The sequence below is a fragment of the Neovison vison genome, chromosome 13, assembly GCF_020171115.1.
Source record: "Neovison vison isolate M4711 chromosome 13, ASM_NN_V1, whole genome shotgun sequence".
Lineage (NCBI taxonomy): Eukaryota > Metazoa > Chordata > Mammalia > Carnivora > Mustelidae > Neogale > Neogale vison.
Window position 1 is genome coordinate 131,764,114 of NC_058103.1, and position 25,015 is coordinate 131,789,128.

The 25,015-nt window shown below is 43.9% G+C and overlaps 1 protein-coding gene across 1 annotated transcript in view; it reads left to right on the plus strand.

Annotated features, from left to right (window-relative positions):
- Positions 1-14,179: 14,179 nt before the first annotated feature.
- The window catches only part of TRPM1 (transient receptor potential cation channel subfamily M member 1), a 72,234-nt gene continuing 61,398 nt past the window's right edge, over positions 14,180-25,015 (plus strand). Inside the window, exons 1-8 of the mRNA XM_044230589.1 lie at positions 14,180-14,197; positions 15,481-15,694; positions 16,354-16,478; positions 16,932-17,103; positions 18,951-19,125; positions 19,561-19,684; positions 20,677-20,749; positions 21,650-21,750. Of these exons, the coding sequence (XP_044086524.1) occupies positions 14,195-14,197; positions 15,481-15,694; positions 16,354-16,478; positions 16,932-17,103; positions 18,951-19,125; positions 19,561-19,684; positions 20,677-20,749; positions 21,650-21,750 (987 nt within the window). The 5' untranslated portion in view covers positions 14,180-14,194. The remainder of the gene's footprint in view (positions 14,198-15,480; positions 15,695-16,353; positions 16,479-16,931; positions 17,104-18,950; positions 19,126-19,560; positions 19,685-20,676; positions 20,750-21,649; positions 21,751-25,015) is intronic.

Consider the following 25,015-nt stretch of genomic DNA (forward strand, 5'->3'; position numbering starts at 1 on the left):
TCCCTCTGTTATGCACATGCTGTTCCTCCCACCCCACCATTCCCTGGCCCCAGATATCTCCGACCCACCTTTTCAGATCTTACCTGTACTATGAAGTAGTAGGAAGCTCAAGTCCTTTCCTCCCTATACTTACCCCCTCTAGACTCCTGGCACCTGGTGGTTTTTGAACCACCAATTGAAGTCTTGACAACATACAACCTCAATTTCCTTCATGCATCTTACTTTCCTGTGATAAAAACAATGACCAGGTTTTCTCTTTAAATCTAGAACCTCCCTGGGGCACCTGGGAGGCTCAGATGGTTAAGCACCTGTCTTCAGCTCAGCTCATGATCCCAGGGCCCTGGGATCAAGCCCCACATTGGGCTCTGTGGTCAGCAGGGAATCTGCTTCTCTCTCTCCCTCTGCCCCTCCCCCCGCATGCTCACATGTTCCCCCTCTCTCTATCTTTGTCTCAAATAAATAAATCTTAAAACAAAAACTAGTACCTCCCAGATACTGTACAAGTCTTATCCCAGGTGAGGCTCAAACTATGCAATCCAGTCTCCATCTCAGAGATGAAAAAAGCCACCGCTCGGAGGACTTGGGGAGCTCGACAGTGGCACCATCTCCGTGGCCCCTCACTCCGCCTCGCAGACGGACTGTCCAGTGAGAGTGCCCTCTCTCAGGCCAGGTTTTAATTCCCAGTGCCAGTGCTCCTATGATCTTGCCCTAAAGTGTTTAAAATAACCATTAATGATGGGCGGGAACATTTTGGATGAGTGGACAATACCTAAGCTAATGGGGGGACCTGAGGGTTTACAAATGAATCATAAGGGGCTCTGCTCTTCTTCCGTTTCAAAGGACGTGCTGTGCAAGACTCCCTGACTCTGTGTGGTTATGCTGGCAGTCTCGGTCCTGGTAGCAGAGGCTGGAGGGGAAGGAAGAATGTTTGACTAAGGGGTCCTCCACCCTTTGCCTTTCCCCTGCAGCAGTGTTGTGCAGCCACCCAGGAGGCTGAGCTCCTCCCCCACGGTGAGCAGAGACTCTTCTCAAGTGACCTGGGTTTCCTCCCTTCTGTACCGCCTGCACCTCTCTGGGGGAGCCTGGGCCCAGGGGCCAAGGCTGCGGTAGGCAGTGTTGGTAAGTGCTGAACAGCCCTGGCAGTGTTCCATCCAGGCGGTTTACTGACTCATTTAGTCATTGCAGGGTACTGAGCACCTTCTTTCTGCCAGGCACTGCCGGAGGCGCGGGGGATAAAGCAGAGAACAGAACAGGGTTTCAGGAGAGGGAGAAGGGAAAAGAGGGGGATAAAGTGTATGAAGGACAGGGAGCAGGGCTTGGGGATGGGATGGGGAGTCAGAGAGCCTCCCTGAAGAGGGGACCTTCAAGCAGAGACTGAAGCGGTGTGAAAGATTGTGCTCAAAGAATGGTTCTTGTGACTTTTGTTTACCCTCAGAAGATTCTAGAACATTTCTGGAGACCCGGCTGTAACTCAGAATTTTGAACAAGAATGTTCTTCAGGACTAAACTTTAAAAAAATAAGTAGTTAATACTTCCAGCAAAGCACTGTTTCCCCCCAGCGAAAGTATGTTAGTCATATGCTAGGTTATTCATTAGAAGAGAAAAAAAGGATTTTTGGTGAAGCAGAGGGATAATGGATTGAGTTTGGAGGATGCCAGCTGCTGCTCTTGTCCAGGGCTACAAGCAAGGCCTGGGGCTGGGCACTCTGAAAAGGTCCCAAGTTTGCCGGGAAATGTTCAAGCCAGGTCACAGATGTCCTGCACCTGCTTGCAAAGGATATGCTGGGGAGGGGGGTGGAGGACTCTGTGATGGAGGAATTTAAATGCTGCCTGAGACAGAGAAGACATTAATAAAAACGAGAGGCACATTACTGCTTTCCAAGTCCTTCATCCACCTCAGCATATTAAATCCTGTGGGACAGGTGGCATTTCCTCTTTGGATGATGTGGGACCTGAGCCTCGTCCTCCAGGAACTGGATATTGGTTTTCTGATTGCCAACTGTGTAGGCATAGGCTTCCTGGAAGTGCCCGCTGGCTGGTTGGTTATGCGAGGTGGGCTGAGAGGGAGGACAGGCAAAACCTAGCAGGGGGTGGGACCTAGAGAGGGGGGAGGGGCTGCGAGGGGGTGGGACCGAGACAGCATGGCCCAGAGATGTGAGGGCATTCCGTGGTCATGTGACTATAGTCTCTAAAACTATTCCCAGTCTTTCCTTGTCTTTCATGGCCTTGACATTTTTGCAGAGTATTGGTCAGTTATTTTTTAGGATGCTTCTCAGTTTAGGTTGTCTGAGGTTTCCTCCTGATTAGGTACAGGTTATGTATTTTTGGCATCTTTATTCTCTGTGCATTTTATCGGGAGGTTCATGAAGAATATTCATTCCATTACTGGTGATGCTCACTTGGTTTCCGGGGGTATTTGCCAGATTTCTCCACTATCAAGCCATTAATTTCCTCTTTGTCATTAGCAAATACCTGGGAGAGATAGTATGAGATTATGTAAGTGCCCTGTTAAATCTTCAAACTTTTACCCACGACTTTTAGCATTCCTCCAACATTTGTGGTATCCTGATATTCATGCCTTTGGAATTGTTGTGTTGGTCCCATTCCTGGCTAGGAATACCTGAGGCACTTGCCAGGACCTGTGTTTCTTAGCGCAAGCACACACAGGCATTCCCTTCAAGGGCAAATGTTGTGGCTGGACCAGCCCTTGTCCTTCTTATCATGATTGCACTATGCACTTCAGCAAAAACCAGCAGGAAACTTTGAGGAACGAGATTTATCACTTGCAAGCCTGAAGGGTATATGGCACACCCAAGGACCACACAGCGAGGTCACAGATAAAGATAGAGCGCAGACCTAGAAATCTACCTCTATTAGGGTGCAAAGGTTGGGGGGGGGTATGGGGTTTTGCGGGTTTACTCTGTATGGCTAATTTCAAGCATGAGAGCAAGAACGAGGGCACAGGAAGAGCAATGGTCAGGTATCAAGGTCACCCAGAGCTTTCTGAAAGAGGGAGCTTCATGAGTGGGGGGAAGCCTGGTTCTTTATTTGGTTGTTTTGCTAGTAGCTGTGTCACACGCCTGCAATATGTTTGCTGGAACTGGATGCCTTTGACATGGATGCCTCAGCATTCAAAGGCTTCATGTCAGGCACCCACATTAGAATAGAAAAATTTAACATCCACTTACACTACAGTAATCCTCTCCATCTGAGTGTGGAGAGTAAGACTAGGTGACTCTCTTCTAACGCATGGCCTATAGCAAAAGTGATGAGATATCACTTTAAATATGAGGTTATAGAGAGACTGTGACTTTTGTCTTGTGTGACTTTTATGCTTCCCCCTCTGATGGAGGTCACCTGCCGTATTGTGAGCACCCTGTGGAGAGGCTCACATGGCAAGAAACGGAGTGAGATGCTGAGCCCACAGGCCTGGAAAGGAACTGGGTGTTCCCAACAACCACATGGGGGAGCTAGGCATGGGTCCTCCCGAGTGGATTTCCTTCAGATGAGACCACAGCCCCCACCCATGGCTTGATTGAATCCTTGAGAGAGAGAGAGAGTCAGAAGCACTCAGCTAAGCTTCCTCTAATTCCCGGTCCACAGAAACTGTGGGATAATAAATTTTGTTGTTTTAAGCTACTAAGTTTGGAATCAATTTGTTATATTAAGCAATAGGTAACTAAAACAATATGTTATATATACTCATCGTGTGTGTGTGTGTGTGTGTGTGTGTGTAAAAAGGGACCACACGCACCTATATCTATATAAATTTTTCTTTCTCTACACATTACAAACCATGGGTTTCTACTGATCATTTCAATTTCAATCTCCTGCTACAGGGATTTGTTCTAACCTTCCCCACCTTCCACGTTTGTAATCCTCCAATAGTGAGAAATCCAGCTCACTATATAACAGCTATATAACAGCTCACAGTTATACACAATGTACAGATTTCTTTGCTCTGTCCTAGAATACACAGAAAGAAATTTCAGAATTGCTATCCTATGTCTCTGTGAAAAGCTAGCCTACTACTCATGGGAATTCAATATTTGTTAGAACACTTATTGTCTTTAATTGAAGGCATATAGTCCAAATACTATGACTCTATTTCAAAGGTGGAGGGGGGTGGGGGTGGGGAGTGTCCTCCCACCTTCTCTGGGAAGTGAGGAAGGACAGGCAAAAGGGAAGCATATTTTCTCTCCAGACAGCAAATGCTCTGTTTAGCTATTCCACAGTGGATTATTAGAACATTCCACATGAGAAGTGTTGGGGACATGGCTTGCCACCCCGAGCTTTCTCCCCTGGGCTGATGTGGCCACTTCCCCCTTATTGACTGTGGTTTTCAAGCAGTCATCAAATTATTTGGGGAAAAAGGTATACAGCATTTCTTTTTTGAAGGCCACTAGGGAAGTTTTTGAATAATAATCCTTCCTGTTATTCAAAAAGAAACCAAGTGACCAGCTGACTCTACGATCTTCCCAGAAAGGCTTGTGGCCCCATGGGTCCATCCAGAAGGATGAAAACCCTGACCCTGATCAGACTATCTCTGCATGCCTAAGACTGGGGCCAGGACTCTGCAGAGCAACAAAAGGGGCATTGGGTCCTCACTTGACCTCACTGGGGAGAGCCTCTGTGACACGTGGGTGTTGTTGCCCCGCTCTGAGGAGGTGACATCCATGGACACGATGGAACCCCTAAATCAGCATTGCTGTCCAGGTGGGTGAGGCCACTGACCTTCAGGTCACAGCCACACTGCGACGCTCCCTGGAGACTGTGGGATGGTGACCAAGAATATGAGGCTCTGCCTTCCGTGGTTTCTCCAAGATCTGGCTCAGGATTTCCAGGTTTCACAAGCTAGGTGGCTGCATTCTCTGTGCCTGCCAACCCAGCATCAGAGACACACTCATGTTACATACACACCACATGCCACATAGCACACATGCCACATGCATGACACACACCACATGCATTGCACACACCACACACGCATATGCACTGCACATATCACACCCACTCACACACACGCTACCACACGTGCATATATCACACCACACACATACTCATACACCACACATACATCCTACACACACACGAACACATTACACAGGCACACACAAGCCCATACACAAATAGCACAACTCGCATTGAGCCAGGCCTCAGGGAGATGCAGAGAATGATGCTGGCTCCCCGATAAAGGAGACAGGTTTGCATCCTGCCTCCCTCAGCTCCAGAAAGCCACCTTGTGTTGCCAACCTCCTTCAGTGTGTGCGGGCGCCACACGGTCCAGCACTGCTGGGGGCTAGTGACCCAGCCTGCCCTGGAAGTCCCCAAGCACTCAGCACAGCACCTTGTACAAAACACATGTTCAACAAATGGACATAGAGGAATAAGAGGATGGCAAATGAAAAATGACAGCACCCAGAGCTTTTCTCTTCCTAAAAACTTGTTTTATTTTACTTTTGCATTACAGGCAAACTTTTTCTATTTTTAAATAGTTTATATATTATGTAATTAAAATTTTTATGATTTTATGATGGGATTTCTCGTATTTCTTTTTAAATTTTTTAAATTTATTCACTGTTCCAAGATTCATTGTTAATGCACCACACCCAGTGGTCCATGCAATACGTGCCCTCCTTAATACCCACCACCAGGCTCACCTAAACCCCCATCCCCCTCCCCTTCAATACCCTCAGTTTGTTTCTCAGAGTCCAAGGTCTCTCGTGCTTCATCTCCCCTTCCAATTTCCCCCAATGAACTTTTCCTTTCCTTCTCCTAATGTCCTCCATGTTATTCCTTGTGCTTCACAAGTAAGTGAAACCATATGATAATTGACGCTCTCTGCTTGACTTATTTCCCTCAGCACAATCTCCTCCAGTCCCATCCATGTTGATATAAAAGTTGGGTATTCATCTTTTCTGATGGAGGCATAATACTCCATTGTATAGATGGAGCATATCTTCTTTATCCATTCATCTGTTGAAGGGCATCTTGGCTCTTTCCACAGTTTGGTGACTGTGGCCATTGCTGCTATGAACACTGGGGTACAGATGGCCCTTCTTTTCACGACATCTGTATCTTTGGGGTACATACCATGTAGTGCAATTGCAGGGTTATAGGATAGCTTTATTTTTAATTTCTTAAGGAATCTCCATACTGTTTTCCAAAGTGGCTGCACCAACTTGCATCCCCACCAACAGTGTAAGAAGGTTCCCCTTTCTCCACATCCTTTCCAACACTTGTTCTTTACTGTCCTGTTGACTTTGACCATTCTAACTGGTGTAAGGTGGTATCTCAATGTGATTTTGATTTGAATCTCTCTGATGGCTGGTGATGATGAACATTTTTTCATGTGTCATTAGCCATTTGTATGTCTTCTTTGGAGAAGTGTCTGTTCATGTCTTCCGCCCATTTTTTTATGTGATTATCTGTTTTTTGAGTGTTGAATTTGAGGAGTTCTTTATGGATCTTGGATATTAGTCCTTTGTCTGTAGTGTCATTTATGAGTATCCTCTCCCATTCCATGGGTTGCATCTTTGTTTTGTTAACTGTTTCCTTTACTGTGCAGAAGCCTTTTATCTTGATGAAATCCAAAAATTTTTAAGGGGGGAAAAAACCCCCAACATTTTAAAAGGAAAAACTTAAACCCAGCCAAAAACCTGCACATAGGTGTTTATTGCATCTTTATTCATATTTGCCAAAGTGCAGAAGCCAACGGCTCCAGTAAACCGTGTCTTTTATCCAGACAATAAAATCTTCCTCAGCATGAAAAAAGAAATGAGCTATCAAGCCATGGAAAGGCATAGAGGAATCTTAAATGCGTGTTAGTAAGTGAACAAGGCCAATCTGAAGAGGCTACATAGATAGGATTCAAACTCTATCAACATTCTGGAAAGGGCAAAACTGTGGAGACAGTAAAAAGATGAGTGGTTACCAGGGTCTTGGCTAGCGGGGAGGAAGGGATGAAAAACAGAGCACAGAGGATGTTTAGGGCAGTGAAACTGCTCTGTATGATAGTGGGATGGTGGATACGTGTCATTATACATTTGTCAAATCCATAGGGTATACGACACCAAGAGTGAATCCTACAGTAAACTATGGGCTTTGGATAATTAGGAAATGTCAGTGTAGGTTCAACCTTGGTAACCCACATACCACTCTTGATGGACAGTGCTGTTAATGACAGAGGCTGTGCATGTGTGGGAACAGGGAGTATATGGGAACTCTCTGTACCTCCATTTCAGTTTTGTAATAATGCTAAAACTGCTGTAAAAAAATCTTTTTGGGGCTCCTGGGTGGCTCTGTGGGTTAAAGCCTCTGCCTTCGGCTCAGATCATGGTCCCAGGGTCCTGGGATGGAGGCCTGAGTCGGGCTGTCTGCTCTGTGGAGAGTCTGCTTCTCTCTTTCTCTCTGCCTTTTGCTCTGCCTACTTGTGATCTCTGTTAAATAAATGAATAAAATCTTTTTAAAAAAATTAAAATAAGATAAAAATAAAATCTTTTTCAAGAATTTAAAAGAGCACTCCATTTGTGAGTGTCTCCTCTTCGCCATGTCCCCCAGGTTTCTGGACCCACCCACCTCCTGGAGCAACCAGTGTTAGCTGCTTCTGGTGAACCCTTCCTAGTATATTGTGTCTACCTTTAAGCAAGAGTATTTCCATATACATATTTCTTAGGTAACAGAATGACAATACCCTAGAGATTATACCTTTAAGCAAGAGTATTTCCATATACATATTTCTTAGGTAACAGAATGACAATACCCTAGAGATTATTCCATGTCTTGCTTTTTCACTTACTATAGCTCAGTGATCTTTCCCTGTTGACACAGCAAAGTCTTATTTTTTTTTAATAGCCACAGAGAATTCCATGAATGACTCTTCCATGACACAGGTAACAATCTCCTACTGGAAGACAGTAGGTGATGTCCAGTCTTTGGATATTATAAATAGTGGATGCATAGTGTGCATTTTGCATGTGTTCAGGCGTATTGGTAGAGTAAAATACTGACATGTCCAGAGGTAAATGCTTTGCAATTTTGATATTATTGCCAAATTGCCCTTGACAGACATTGTACCAACTTCCAGCTGCAGCAACTGTGTTATATGAGGGTCCATTTCCTTACAACTTTCAGTATTTTAAATTATAAAAATAACATGCAGTGAATCCGAGCACCAGAGAGCCTACTTGTAAAATTACTATGGTGTGTGGGTGCCTAGAAGCCCACAGAAGATGACGTTCTTGACAGCAAAACAAAATCTTGACCAGAGTCTTTTAGCCTTGGTTGGTTGGCTTGTCCAGTAACTCACGTTCACACCAGGGCTTGTCCAGGCACTGGCTTACTCCAGGGTGGTATCATGCCCCCTTTGCAGACTGATTTGCATGCAGAGATTACTTTTTGCAACCCTATGGAAACCATGAATACATACTTCCAAGCCATTTCTCTGAAAAGGAATCAGAGCTAAGATCCTTGAAAGCTGCCTCCACCATCTATGCAGATGTTTTGGGCAGACTTCTGTTAGTGGCACTGTGGTTTTATAAAAGTACAAGAGGGAAATCCGACTAGACTTTGGGAAGATATCAATCTAATTTTCATTTCTTTCTCTTCCAGGGACAGAAAGCTTGGATAGAAAAAACCTTTTGCAAAAGAGAATGTGTCTTTGTAATTCCCAGCACTAAAGACCCTAGCAGGTAAATTGGAAGTCACAACTAAGACATTATCCAAACCAGCACTTGTCTACCAGGTGCAACTATTCTTGTGTTTGTGAAGTTGTCGGGGTGGGGGGAGGGGAACGATGCAAGAAGAATGGTCAAAATCCATTCCCCATGGGAGGCATTAACCATGGAATAATTCAGCTAAGAAGCTTCTCTGTTAAGATGCAGGAAAGATTGCTGTCCAGCACTCATCCTAATCTAATGTGAGCTGTCATAACCAGATGGGCTGACCGTGTTCCTCCTAGTCTTAGGGAGAGCAAGACGCTGATAGCTTTAGACAGATTTCCAGGGTAACTTCACAGCCTTTTGTTAGAGATTCATAATGTTATTTAGATAAACAAGTACTTCCACCACGGGAAAGTTCTGAGCGGTTAAGTGAACTAGATGTAACTCTGTGTAAAGGCAGACTTTGTACACAAAATGTCAATTTCATTCACTTACATGGAAATGAGTTATAATTATACTGTTATAAATTAAACAGTAGGTCTTCTAAAGCTGTGAAAGTGACTGGAGATGAATTTAGCCAAACCTTCCCATTTCTGAGGACAATAGCTATGAGCAGAGTTTGGAGAGCCAGAGGGGGATGTTTTATCCATATGTTCACCCGATATGAAACCCATGCAGGTAGGATCACTGACAAAGAGTGCACAGACTCTCAGGGATCACGTAGGTCAAATCTGACACATACAACCTCAGCCCTGTCATGTCCCCAAGCCCGTCCTTTCCACCACCACCGCATAGATTTTTCTCCCTGCTTAAACCCCAGGGCAAGAAATATGCTGTAAGGGACAATGCCAAAGATCACAAAAGTCTTCCTTCCATTGTACATAAATTTCCCTCCTTATTTCAGTGACACCTGAACCCTCCTTGAAGGAAACTACCTATGCCAGCCTTCCTGGCATTGCTATGCCCCACACAGCCAAGTGGCTAGGCAGCAGAAGAAGCAGAAAGGGCCTCAGGGACTCACATATGAGACTCCTCTGTGAGTTGGATGTATTCTCTAGCCTGGGCTTAAAAAAAAAAAACCTGGAATAAATAAACAACCATTTAACAGTCCCTGGAAATGGTCCCAAGGGGCAATAGGAAATAAAGAAATATCTATTCAAAAACACCAACAAAAATTCAGTAAGAAGGGCTAGAGTCTGGTATTTGAACCAAGAGAACTCCACCCCTTCCCCCTCCAGGCTTAGTAAGAGCAAACTAACCCTTAGGGAAGCAGAAGGAAATTATAAAGAATAAAATGGAAATTAACAAAATAGAAAATTTTGAAACAATAGAGAAAAATCAATGAAATCAAAGGTAGTTCTTGGAAAAGGTCAACAAAATTCACAAAGCTTTAACTTACTCAATGAAGAAACAAAGAGAACAAATTCAAATTACTAGCATCAGAAATAAAAGGGCATTACTTACCAATCTTACTATCAAATTCCAAGAAAGACACAAACTACCAGACTAATTCAAGAAGAACAACACAATCTGAATAGACCTATAAGAAATGAAGGCATAGGGGGCACCTGGGTGGCTCAGTGGGTTAAAGCCTCTGCCTTTGGCTCAGGTCAAAATCCCGGGCTCCTGGGATGGAGCCCCACATTGGGCACTCTGCTCAGCAGGGAGCCTGCTTCCCCCTCTCTCTGCCTGCTTCTCTGCCTACTTACGATCTCTGTCAAATAAATAAAAAAAAATTTTTTAAAAAAAGAAAGAAATGAAGGCATAAGATTAGTATCAAAAATTACCCACAAAGTGGGGCACTGGGGTGGCTCAGTCAGTTAAGCAGCTGCCTTTGGCTAGGCTCATGATCTCAGAGTCCTGGAATGGAGTCCCACATCGGGCTCCATGCTTGATGGGGAGTCTGCTTCTTCCTCTCCCTCTGCCTGTTGCTCTGCCTATTTATGCTCTCTCCGTCCCTCTGTCAAATAAATAAAATCTCCTTAAAAAATTTTTATGATGACTTTTACCAAATATTTAACATAGGCAGTAACCTCTTCAACATCGGCCATAGTAATTTCTTTCAAGATATGTCTCCCAAGGCAAGGAAATAAAAGAGAAAATGAACTTTTGGGACTTTATCAAAATCAAAGCTTCTGCACAGCAAAGGAAACAGTCAACAAAACACAGAGGCAACCCATGGAATGGGAGAGGATACTCATAAATGACACAACAGACAAAGGACTAATATCCAAGATCCATAAAGAACTCCTCAAATTCCACACTCAAAAAACAGATAATCACATCAAAAAAATGGGCAAAAGATGTGAACAGACACTTCTCCAAAGAAGACATACAAATGGCTAACAGACACATGAAAAAATGTTCATCATCATTAGCCATCAGGGAGATTCAAATCAAAACCACATTGAGATACCACCTTACACCAGTTAAAATGGCCAAGATCAACAGGACAGTAAAGAACAAGTGTTGGAGAGGATGTGGAGAAAGGGGAACCTTCTTACACTGTTGGTGGGAATGCAAGTTGGTGCAGCCACTTTGGAAAACAGTGTGGAGATTCCTAAAGAAATTAAAAATAGAGCTACCCTATGACCCTGCAATTTCACTACAGGGTATGTACCCCAAAGATACAGATGGAGTGAAAAGAAGGGCCATATGTATCCCAATGTTCATAGCGGCAATGGCCACAGTCACCAAACTGTGGAAAGAGCCAAGATGCCCTTCAATGGACGAATGGATAAGGAAGATGTGGTCCATATATACAATGGAGTATTATGCCTCCATCACCTTTTGTATCAACATGGATGGGACTGGAGGAGATTATGCTGAGTAAAATAAGTCAAGCAGAGTCAATTATCATATGGTTTCACTTACTTGTGGAGCATAAGGAATAACACGGAAGACATTGGGAGATGGAAAGGAGAAGTGAGTGGAGGGAAATTGGAGGGGGAGAAAAACCATGAGAGACCTTGGACTCTAAGAAACAAACTGAGGGTTTTGGAGGGGGGGTTGGGTGAGCCTGGTGGTGGTATTAAGGAGGGCACATATTGCATGGACCACTGGGTGTGGTGCATAAACAGTGAATTTTGGAACACTGAAAAAAAGTAAAATTTTTTTTTAAAAAAAGAAAAGAATTAATACTAATTTCTCATTAAAAATTTCAAAAAATAGAAGATTAGATAATACTCCCCAACTCAGTTTTCAGTTTCATGATGTCAATACTACCTTGATATTAAGACCAGACAAAGACATCACAAGAAAGGAAATCTATACGATGGCATCCTGTGAGTACAGATGCAGAAATCCGAACAAATACTATCAAACCAAATATAGAGACATATAAAAAGAATTATACACCATAATCAACTGGGATTTATCCCAGGGACGCAAGGTTGGTTTCACACCAGAAAATCAACTAATGCAATACATCGCACCAATAGAATAAAAAACAAAAGTCACATAATCATCTCAACAAAAAAACATTTGACAAAATCCAACCCCTTTTTTCATTTAAAAAAAGAAGTCCTTGGAAATAGGAGTAGAATTCCTTCAGTCTAATAAAGGACATCTATGAAAATCCATGGCTAACATCATATTCAATGGTTAACATCATATTCAATCACTCCTACTATCAGAGATAAGACAAGGATGTCCACTCTCACCACTTCTACTCAAAATTGGACTAGAGGTCCTAGCCAAGGTAATTCAGAGGAAGAAATAAAGGGCATCTGTAGTGGAAAGGAAGAAGTAAAGCGATCTTTATTGGCTGTTGACATAATGTTGTATATAATAACTCCTAAGGAATCACTAAAAAAAAAACTATTGTACCTTATGAGCAAGTTCAGTAAGGTCACAGTGTAAAAAAATAATCAATATACAAAAAAATCACATGTATTTCTATGTATTTGCAATGAACAACAGGAAAATGAAACTAGCAAAACAATTTCATTTATAATATCATCAAAAGAAATAAGATACTGGGGTGCCTGGGTGGCTGAATTCGTTAAGCTTTGGACTCTTGATCTCAGCTCAGGTCTTGATCTCAGGGTTGTGAGTTCAAGCCCCACCTTGGGCTCCACGCTGGACACAGAGCCTACCTAAAATTTTTTAAAAAATTAAAAGTACTTCAAACCCAGGTGGTGGGTATTATAGAGGGCACAGCTTGCATGGAGCACTGGGTGTGGTGAAAAAATAATGAATACTGTTTTTCTGAAAATAAATAAATTGGGAAAAAAAATTAAAAGTAAATAAAAGATAAGGTACTTAGGAATCAACTTACAAAAGAAGTGCAAAACCTCTACTTTGGAAAGTACAAAACACTGTTGAAAGAAATTAACAAAGATCTAAATAACTGGAAAAAATTGCCCTCATTCATGCGTCAGAACAGGTTAATATTGTTAAGATGGCAATAATCACAAGAGGATCTACAGATCACTTCTTTGCAGAAATTGACAAGCCAGTTGGTAGGGAATTGCAAGGGATGCAGAATAGCCGAAACAACCTTATTTGAAAAAGAACAAAGTAGGAGAACTCACACTACTTGGTTTCCAAACTTACTACAAAGCTACAGTCATTAAGCCAGTGTGGTAGTGACATAAGGGTAGACATACAGACCAATGGAATAGAACTGAGAGTCCAAACATATCCGAGCAACTATGGACAATCAATGTTTCAGCAAGGTGGCCAAAGCAAATGAAGAAGGAACAGCCTATTCATCATGTGGTACAGAAACAACAGGATGTCAAGATGCAAAAGAACGTAGTTATCCCCCACCTCACACCATATATAAAAATGAGCTCAAAATGTATCAAAAATCTAAATGTAGGGGCTAAAGCTATAAAGTTCTTAGAAAAAAATGTAGGGGCAAATCTTCATGACTTTGGATTTAACAAAAGATTCTTAAATAGGATAAAGAAAGTATAAGCAGCAAAAAATATATATTCTCAATGTGACTTACGTAGAGAAGTGTTTTACAAAGCAACAGAAGAATTCAATAATATTGAAGAATCCTGGAAGGTCAACTCCATATCTGGAGGGCATGATTTTACTTTGTCACAGAATGTCCAACAATTGATGCCTATATTGATGTTTTCAAGACATCAAAAAGAGCTAAATCTGTTCGGTAAAGAAGGACAGCCATCTGATGGGTTTTAAGTGGACAGGTATATAAATAGATATATGTTGGTTATCTGGAAACGGCCATCATAAGGGGCATTTCTACCCCCACAAACCCCAAGTAAGGTGTTAGTCTGCCTCTGTTCGGATGTTACCCTTCTGTTTAGATGAACTCATCGTAAGGAGGAAGATGTTATGGAAAGACTCTGTTTTACCTTTGTTTTCAGGTGCTGCTGTGGCCAGTTCATCAACCAGCACATCCCCCCTCTGCCAAGCGTAACATCTGGCAATAATGAAGAGGAAAATAAACAGGTGGAGACTCAGCCCGAAAAATGGTCTGTCAGCAAACACACCCAGAGCTACCCAACAGATTCCTATGGAACTCTTGAATTCCAGGGTGGAGGATACTCCAATAAAGCCATGGTAAGAGAGACCTTCGGAAGGGAAGCTGCTGAACCCACAGTCTCCATCAGAGGCCCAGCCTCCCAGACCCCCAGATGGCTGACACCTGGGTCTTCTTTCAAGAGCGTGGCTCAGTCTTCCTAGATAATTCATTGCTAAGGCAAGAAATATATCTGTACACTCCACTTTTTAGTCATGTGATTTGGAAACTGAGCACTATTCAAAAAAAAAAAAAGTAGTGTCACTAAATTCATACCAGAGTTGTGAATCCACAAATTATGCTCCGGCCCAAGTCTGCAACCATAGTCATCACTCTATCTCCAGTGATGAGTGAGAAATTACGCTATTTGTTTTTGGGGTTGTTTGGGGTTTGGTTTTGTTTTTTATGACTGTGGACCTTCAAGCCCCACCCCCCTTACATGGTTTAGGAGTGTCTGGAAATGGTTCCCTCTGAAGTCCGACCGCAGCCTCCCTGGGCCTGCATTCAGTTGGCCCAAGAAGACTGAGGTCTTTCACATTTGCGTGTAAAGAGGGAGTGCCCTCTGCCTTTCTGATGAGCCCTGCCAGAGAGGGGAGGCGTTAGCACTGTGATTCCTTTCAGCTAATTCTGAATAATACTCCCACATGCCCAGTCAGATCATTTTTGCAATTTCATTTTATTCCACTGGCCCAACGTCACTGTGCAAATAAAATGCATTTGTATTCCAAATAGCACAAAATAGGGACTTCTGGAATGGCACCCTACACGTTGGCATGCACACAAAGAAGTGGTTCATAGGGGCCAAGGCAGATATCTGACCATTAACCTCTTCCTCACCTTGGGGGGAAAGTCAAGTCCAGAGGCTGGCCCAGGTTCCCCATTCTCAGCACCCACTCAGCTCCTTCAACATTGCCCTGTCCAACCTCTGGAGCCATGGTTCTAGCTCAGCTAGCTTTAGAATTGATTTTTTCAAGATTAAGGGTTTGCCAGGTAAAACACAGGACAGCCAGTTAATATGTGAATTTCAGATGAACCACATAACTTTTTAGTATAAGTATGTCCCAAATATGGCATGAAGTCATACTTACAATAAAACATTTTTCAATGTTCACATGAAATTCAAATTTAACTGAGAGTCCTATATTTTTATTTGCTAAAATCTGGCAACGCTTCCAAAGTTCCCTTCCCTCACTTGGCCACAGACTCATACAGAGGAACAGAAAGCCAAGACAGCTTTTGCTTGGGACAAGAGTGGTAGCACTGTTTCCCTGTGACACGAGAGGAAAACCAGGAACGGTCCTGAGTGTCACATGCTCTTTTACAGTATATCCGAGTATCCTATGACACCAAGCCAGATTCACTGCTTCATCTTATGGTGAAAGACTGGCAGCTGGAACTCCCCAAGCTCTTAATATCTGTGCATGGAGGCCTCCAGAACTTTGAGATGCAACCCAAGCTGAAACAGGTCTTTGGGAAAGGTCTGATCAAGGCCGCCATGACCACTGGGGCCTGGATCTTCACTGGGGGCGTCAGTACCGGTAAGAGCAACCTCATTCCCTTGCAACAAACATGCAAACCCAGAACTCATGGTGGTTCCCAAAGAGCTTCTGAATAATTAAGATCATAAAAACAAAATGCATTGCAACCAGACAATATTTATGACAGAAGTGAAATCTTTACCCAGTAGCTTCTTTGTTATTTTGATATGAGAGCAGTAATGGTCAACTTTTTTGGCACCCACGATGTCATTCCTTGAACTGAGCCCTGTACAAGCCTCATTTTCACTGAGGACTCCTGACAATCCTTTCCACTGTCCTATGGGAGAGGAAACTGAGGCAAGGAGAAGTTAGGGACAGGCCAGGCAGTCTGACTCTCAACTTCAGCTAAATGCACCCAGTGACTTCCAAGGCACCCCCACTTACTTCTCTCGTTATGTCCCGGAAATTTATAAAGGAAGTCCATGCACCATTGCTCTAGTTTTGGGTTTTTGTTTTCCCTTTTCTGGGAGCTAATGCCAAATGACTAGTTATTAGGAGCTTGGACTTTCAGCATACTTCCTTTTAATGACGAAGATCTATATGCTTCAACCCTATTCCATAGGGAATGGAGTGGCTCAGAGAAGGGCCCCCTAAAGTTCATAACTAATGGTATGATGGGAGGTATTGGGCCTAAAAATATGATTCATGGCTGGTTACAGGTGTTATCAGCCATGTAGGGGATGCCTTAAAAGACCACTCCTCCAAGTCCAGAGGCCGGGTTTGTGCTATAGGAATCGCTCCATGGGGCATCGTGGAAAATAAGGAAGACCTGGTTGGAAAGGATGTAAGTTTCCTCCCCAGATAGTGGTAATTTTTAAAAATCAAAGTCTTTATTTTGAGATAATTGTGGATTCCCTGCAGTTGCAAGAAATAATAGAGGTCCCATATCCCCACCGCCCCCCCTTCCCCAATGGTACCATCTTGCAAAACTATGGTACAGCATCACACCCAGGATATTGACATGGATACAGACAAGATGTAGCATGTTTCCATCCCCACTAGGATCACTCATGTTTCCCTTTAACATCCATACCTAATTCCTTCTCACCCCTCCCACCTCCTTAACCCCTGGCAGCCACGAATCTGCCCCTTATCTCTACAATTTTATTATTCCAACAATGTTCTATAAGTGGATCATACACTTGTAACTTTGAGGATGAATCTGAATTCTACCTGTTTCCCCTGTTAGTCTTCACATCTGAGTTCTGCAGCTCTGATCTGTTGTGCATTTTGCCAGGTAACGAGAGTGTACCAGACCATGTCCAACCCTCTCAGCAAGCTCTCATTGCTCAACAACTCGCACACTCACTTCATCTTGGCTGACAACGGCACCCTGGGCAAATATGGTGCCGAGGTGAAGCTGCGGAGGCAGCTGGAGAAGCACATCTCTCTGCAGAAGATTAACACAAGTAAGTTCCAGCAAAGGCCATGGGTCCTGGGCTCCATGACTGCCATGAAACCTGGGCTGAAAAGGAAACTTCCCACGGGTGTTGAGAGCTTTCACCTTGATTCTCATTAGATCCACTGAACAACAGATCAACAGACTTGTCCAGCCCCCTCACCCTGGCCACCTACCCAATCTCACACTCACTGAGCTGTGTGGCGATGCTCTGCCCCAGGTTCACTGGGAGGGACGGTGCAAGAAACAGCCCTGCGGCGGTTGTCATGGTGATGGCATTGCCCACCATGTTTTCCACTGTAATTACTATAGTTATTTGCTTAATGTCTGAACAGGAAGAAAGCTTCTCACTCTAAGACGTAGGTCGGATTTCTTCCATCAAGTAAGGGTTAGTGTGATTGTTACATTAAATAGCTCTGTAGCTCTGGGTCTATCCTCCAAACTAAGACATGGTTGCAAGACCATCTGCTCCCCCTGGCTCCACCAGTGCTGGTCCAGATGGCACGGCTCGCAGCAGAGCTGCTGCCCAGGGGAGGATAGTGAGGTCAAGCTCAAGAGAAAGGAACAAACCACAACCAGATGAAACAATACCAGTTAGGATGAAAATAACTGGTGTCATCTCTTGGAACATGTTCATACTCCAGCAGTTCTTACTGCCAAAGTATTATGAAGATATTTTAAAGAGTATTTTGTTTTTACCATGACTGATAAGATTTTTGTGAAAGTCAGTCTAAGCCCTGGAAATAGTCATCATCAAGGCTAATGAAGGGCCTACAGGATGGCACAAGCGGTTGGAATGCTTGCCTGCTAAGGGGACTGTGGATTTCCAAGATTCAAATCTCCATTGATAAACTGCTTGATAACTGATTTTTTGTTCTCACATCTGTCATTCTGTCGGACTTGTAAGTTTTCACGCTACCCAACTGCATCTGTCCATGTGACTTGTGGGCTTCCCTTTGTCATCCTTTGCCTAGGGCTCTGAGTGGGGCAGGGACAGCAAAGGGGTGCTCAGTTGTCATCTCTCACAGCTTGGAGCTTCGGGGAGTCCAGCCTCAACCAAGAAGAACCAATTTTACACTATTTATAGAAAATAAAGTGATTTGGCTACACTATTCCTAAGAATCTAGAATCCCAAGACTTGCTTGGGTTGCAAATCTCAGGCAGGATCCATATCGTCTTGATCCATTTTTCCAGTATCTGTTGGCCAGGGCCTGGCACCAGGCAGACCCTCAGTGCATATTCACTGAAATGAACTTAATGGAGATGACCCGGGTAGGAGAAGACAAACGTGTTCAAAAAAAATTTTAAGAGTTCCTGGCTATAGAGATGCATCATGGAAGCAAACCCGAAACTCTGAATTCAGCCACTTGAAATTTTTAGATTTCCTCCTCCTATGCTAGCAGATTTTCTCTGAAGGCCTTCAGAACGATGAGACGAAGGACATTTCTCCTACTTGCCATGCATTAAAATGCTCATCAATATCACATCCCATTAATCCCATCACAACCAAGGGACACTAGATGAAACATGCTCAGCATATGACCTGTCCTGCCCAGTCCAGGGTGAAATTGTCAAGAAGACAAATGTGTCTCAGTGGCTTCTCCACCTCTACTGTCTTCCCTCTCCAGAAATCTCAGGTTCTTGAAGTCTTCCAGAGTTCACTCTGTTGGCCCTGCCTCCAGAAGTTAGCCTGTTCCTACTGAGTTCCTGAAGAGTCCTATTATCTGACGGAGACAGATGGAGGACTCGGGGAACAAGTTAGTCCCTGCCAGGCTAATGATGGTGGCCCGAGTTTGCCCTCCCAGGTGATCTGTGCCGTGACATTGGTCTCTATGATGGATGTATTTTATGTTGCAGGATTGGGGCAGGGTGTGCCCCTCGTGGGCCTGGTGGTAGAAGGAGGCCCTAACGTGGTTTCCATTGTCTTGGAATATCTCCGAGAAGACCCTCCAGTCCCCGTGGTCATTTGTGATGGCAGTGGACGAGCGTCGGACATTCTGTCTTTTGCACACAAGTACTGTGAAGACGGAGGGTAGGATTTCTGACCTGTTGCAGAGGGTGGGTTTTTAACTGCCTTCTTGTTAGACCAAGAAGAAAACTGTAAGTGATACACTGAGCCATTCCAAAGATGCTAAATAACGAAGATTTACTAGATCTGTCCCATTTTCTGAGGTCAGCATGTGAGGGAGCTGTCAAGGGCATGATGTTTCTTACGGAATTCTTTCTCTGGGGGAATATGCTCTCTTCCAACTTCATTTTCCCTTATAAGGTTTTCAACGAGTCTGGAATTTAGGACACGTGTGAATGCAGTTTTTGACTGCGGTCCCCTTTTGTCTCCTAGCCTGGGATAGCCTCCAGTGGTAAAGTTTCAAGTCAAAGACACCAGACCGACCTAGAGTTCTCTAATCTATTCACGTACAGATTTAACTCGTGCTGTTTTCTTCTCTTTCGCATTTCCTTCGAACAGGGTAATAAATGAATCCCTCAAGGATCAGCTTCTAGTTACCATTCAGAAAACATTTAATTACAACAAGACACAATCGCATCAGCTGTTTGCAATTATAATGGAGTGCATGAAAAAAAAAGAACTCGTAAGTGTCTTCAGTTTATGTCCAAACCAGCTCCGCAGAGAGAATTATGTTTCCTTGCTAATTCTGCCCATGTGTGCGTGATGGACTCGCTCATATTTTAGTTCAGGCTTTGCCAAGGGCCAGTTTAGAAATCCCTACCAAATTGGCCGTGAGGCCCACGTGATGGAAGCAGAGTATGCATGCGCAAAAGAGGGACCGGGTTCTTTCAGATCCTGGCAAACATCACGTGACCCCATGCCACATTACGCCAGTTCTGAGGCTCATAACATTAATTGTATGTCAAGTCTTGAGGAGTGACAAACACACCCTTTTAGGTGTGCTTACAAAATTCTGTCCCTTCACTTTACAAATATAGTAATTATTTCCCACTCCCTGCCCTCCCTAATTATGCTGGTAGAGGAATATGCACAAAATTCTAAATCTACAAATTTCCTCCCAATGGGGCACATTTCTGAGTGGAAATGATTGTGTCATCTCCAATTGCGATTTAGATAATGGAGTACACAGATCCTGAATGAGCTCTTTCCTCTCCGGGGGTGTTGAAGCCGATTGGGTAAAATAATAAAACAGGGGGGTGCCTGGGTGGCTCAGTGGGTTGGGCCGCTGCCTTCAGCTTGGGTCATGGTCTCGGGGTCCTGGGATCGAGTCCCGTGTCGGGCTCTCTGCTCAGCAGGGAGCCTGCTTCCTCCTCTCTCTCTCTGCCTGCCTCTCTGCCTACTTGTGGTCTCTCTCTGTCAAATAAATAAATAAAATCTTAAATAATAATAATAATAATAATAATAATAAAACAGGGATCCAGGCAAGGACTCAGAGCCTTGATGAGCAAGGTTGTCCCTCATGGAGATGAAAGGCACCTGGTTTAAAATTGATGCACTTTCTGAATCATTGTATCCCATGTCAGGCTCTATGGTCCTTTTTCAAAAACACCCTAATTCACCCTCTCAATTGCAGCTTAACTTTACCTAGTCTTCTCATGATTAACTCATTTTCAGGTCACCGTGTTTAGAATGGGTGCCGAGGGTCAGCAAGACATCGAGATGGCAATTTTAACTGCCCTGTTGAAAGGTGAGCTCTCAGGAAACAGCGACTCCTGGCCTCTTGGTGCTGGCCTCACCTGGGGCTTTGCTCATGGCCAGAAACCCCACTCCCTCTTCTGCCAGGAACTGTGTCTATTGGTGATAGGCTCCCGAGCCCGTCCGGCTGCCTAGAGTTACCTCAGTGTGAAGCCATTGGGAATGACCAGGTTCACGATGGGTTTCCTGGGAAGGGGTATTTTCTATGGGTCCCAGTGGCCTGTGATGGCTGAAGTCAGACCAGTTTCTATTTGTCTGTCATTAAGGATTTCATCATAGAGGTGACCATGAACCATTTTTCATTTGTTATCACTGCATCCCACAGTGTTGTGTTCAATTTCCCCATCCCGCTCCTAATGATAAGATGCAACCTGGCCACTCTTGGGGTCACTCCCAGGACGCACATTTCCTCCCTGCCTCTTGGTTACTCTGGGACCATAAGGGGGCAGGGATGAGAGAGGAGAATGTCACCATTGGGCCAGCTGCCCAGTAGTCCTGTGCTGGTCTCCCTGCAGCTGGGGGCTGTTGCTCTTGGCCTATACTCACATTTGGCTTGAAGGGACAGCATCCCTTGTCCTGGCCTGACAGATGCCTCTTGCAGATGAGGATCCTGGGGTCACCAGGTGCCCCCTCCGTCCCTTCCAGGGAGACCAAGCCAAGTAGGTAGGGAAAGATGTTGCCTCCAACATCCTCTCAGGCAATTCTGTGAGAATAGGAAGTTCTTAGCTTTGGGGCTTGAGTAGACACTCAGGGGCAAGAGAAAAGACAGGAGTTCTTGGTTTCTGGGGGGTGGGGGGTCAACCCCGGGAGGCCTGTGCTAACTGTCCAGCACCTGCCAAACCAGGACAGTCCTGGCACCAAGTGACAAGAGACTCGTTTCTTGCCTTTCCAGGAACCAACGCTTCCGCCCCAGACCAGCTGAGCTTGGCACTGGCTTGGAACCGTGTGGACATAGCACGAAGTCAGATCTTTGTGTTTGGGCCCCGCTGGCCGGTGAAAATAAGTGTTTTTCATTTTCTACCACTTACCATGACCTTGTACATAGATCAGTATGTTCTCCCTCGTGACACAGATCTCAGGAAATTATCTGGGGTTTCTGATGATCCAATGTGTAATCCATTAGGATCATTAGGAGATGTTGCTATTTAACTTCAAAGAACCAGCCAGAAGAGCTACTAGCCGTAACTATACATTCAAACCAGTGCTCTTAAAGAAATGAACAGTAAATATTTTATCTTTGCTAGTGAGAAGTGGGGCTTACCCTTTTCAAGGAAAAGAAGAAAGAAAAGAGCCCATTAAAATTAAATACAATGGACAGCATTGTTTTTCTTTCTTTTTTTTTTTTTTTTAAATTCTGTTCCCTGGTTCCCTGGAGGCCTAGAGAATCGTGTGTGTGTGTGTGTGTGTGTGTGTGTGTGTGTGTGTGTTCTTTGGGGTGTAGGGTGTATGTGTCTGTGTAGCATGTATATGGGTGTGTGTTATGGTGTGTATATGGTATATGCACATGCATGGTTTAGTGTGTGCGCATGTGTGTGGTATGTACCTATGGTACCTGTGTGTGCGTGTGCTATGTGTAGTGTGTAAGAGAGTGTTCGTGTGTGCAGTATGATTGTATGTGTGGGGGTCATGGGGGTGTGTGTACAGAATGAGAACCTGTCGTAAACAACTCTAGGCTTTCCTACTTCCCGCTAGTTCCATTTTCATGCCAGCCTATTTTCATCTCATGAATGCAATCCCTGAAGATACAAATTGGATTTTTAAAGTCCTCTTCTGTTCCCTAAATTATCTCTATTTTTCTCCCCGGTCAGCTGCTCCCATTAAGTTCGTCTTGTCTTTTTCTGTTGCAGATCCTAGCCAGCCCATCCCCGTTTCAGAGGGATGAGGCTAGTGTAGAAAGCCTACTTTGTCAAAGCTTTGCTTTGCCTTGTGCAGACTGGAACAGACCAATGAAGTTCCAGGCCTAAGCAGGTCCTTCCAATTCTTGAGCAGCTAGCTGTTCTACAGTCTCTGCCTGGGGATGAAGCTCAGGAATGCCATCATTCTGCACCTGCCCACTGGGCTGGTAGCCTGCCACACAAGAGGGGATGCGTGGTCCCCTGCTCTGTAGACAGTCCTTCCACTAATCACCATGCTTTCCACCCAGCACTAACACGCATTCTTTAAAAACCCAGTCCCACCTTTACTGCCCCTTCCACATTAGTCTTTCTGGGCATCAACTTCCTCTCCATGACTTTACCCATCAGTATTTCCAGAAATTTGTTAATAGCTCTTGTCTACCTCTTCTTGAAATAGATTTTTCTTACTTTTTTTTTTAAGATTTTATTTATTTATTTGACAGACAGAGATCACAAGTAGGCAGAGAGACAGGCAGGGGCAGGGGGGAGGCAGGCTCCCCACCAAGCAGAGAGCTTGATGCGGGGCTCAATCCCAGGACCCTGAGATCATGACCTGAGCCGAAGGCAGAGGCTTTAACCCACTGAGCCACCCAGGCCCCTATAGATTTTTCTTTAGCATAGTCTTTTGCAAGTTATTTCCATGGACAAGCAGGAGATGTGATTAAGACTATAACCTGGAACCAAAAATCCTTCTGTCTCCCACAATGCAGTATATGGTCTCCAAAATCTTCCTTTAATGGTTGAAGCACTCAATTAACTATGTGGCTGTGAATCTATATTTTTTCTAAAATTTTTTTTTTTTTTTTTGACAGAGCGAGATCACAAGTAGGCAGAGAGGCAAGCAGAGAGAGAGAGAGGAGGAAGCAGGCTTCCTGCTGAGCAGAGAGCCCGATGTGGGACTCGATCCCAGAACCCTGAGATCATGACCTGAGCTGAAGGCAGAGGCTTAACCCACTGAGCCACCCAGGAGCCCCTTTTCTAGAATTCTTGACACAACACAGAACTCATGGTGGGCAGAACTTGATAATTAGTTCACTACAAAGCAATCTTGGGTCTGATTCGTTATATTTTACTTGTCAATATTCTTCTACCTATATTTTTTTAAGTACAAAAATCACAACTTCCCCAACAAAACTCTTTGTGAAAAGGTGTTATTAAAAACAACGGCAAAGAGAGAGAGAATAGTGTTTGATATGAACATATAACAGGGTAATTTATTTATACTGAGTCACAAAAACTTGGGCTAGCAATTTTTTTAAGGAAATAGGCCCAACTCAGTTTGAGCATCCACGAGCAAAAGGTTTGGGGACCTCTAGACCACTGTCCATTTTATTTTATTTATTTTATTTTTTTATTTATTTGATAGACAGAGATGACAAGTAGGCAGAGAGGCAGGCAGAGAGGCAGGCAGAGAGACAGGAGGAAGCAGGCTCTCCATGGAGCAGAGAGCCCCATGCGGGGCTCGTTTAACCCACTGAGCCACCCAGACGCCCCACCACTGTCCATTTTAAAGACAAAAATCTACAAACCTTGGCCAGCCTCCCTGAGATTTCTGAAATAGAAAGAAATGTCTCCTTGTTTTTCAGGATGAGAACTATTCATTTGGCTTCCATCTATAGGCAAAGGCTTGCCCTTGGTAAAACACATGAACTAGAATCTTAAATTCAAAGCAGCAATTGGTGATAGTATCTGATGCTTGGATTATACACTGTGTTTTGCCCCATGTGTTCACATACATGAACATTACAGCCTTCAGAACTCTGAAATATATCTGATTGTCCTCATTTTAGAGTTTGGAAAAAAGCTGATGCTCGCAAGAGGTTAAGCATATTTTCCCGGGGTGCCTGGGTAGCTCAGTTGGGTTAAAGCCTCTCCCTTCGGCTCAGGTCATAATCCCAGGGTCCTGGGATCAAGCTCCGAATTGGGCTCTCTGCTCAGTGGAGAGCCTGCTTCTTCTTCTCTTTCTCTCTGCCTACTTGTGATCTCTGTCTGTCAAATGGATTAAAAAAAATATTTTCCCAAGTTTACTCATCATACTTCTAAATAGCATATCGATCAAAGAAGTCTCACAGCAAATTTTAAAATATTTGCAACTAAATGAAAATGAAAATACAACTTACCAAAATGTGTGGGATGCAGCAAATCACTGCTTAGAGGGAAATTTCTAGCATTGAAAGCTTATATTAGAATAAAAATTAAATCACAAATCAATAACATTGAGAACAGGAAATCAATAGAGAATGTCAACAAAACCAAAATCTAGTTATTTGGAAAGATCAATAAAATTAATAAGCCTCTAGCCAAGCTAACTAAGAATATTGATATCACAAATGAAAGAGGGAACATCAGTACAGACCCCATGG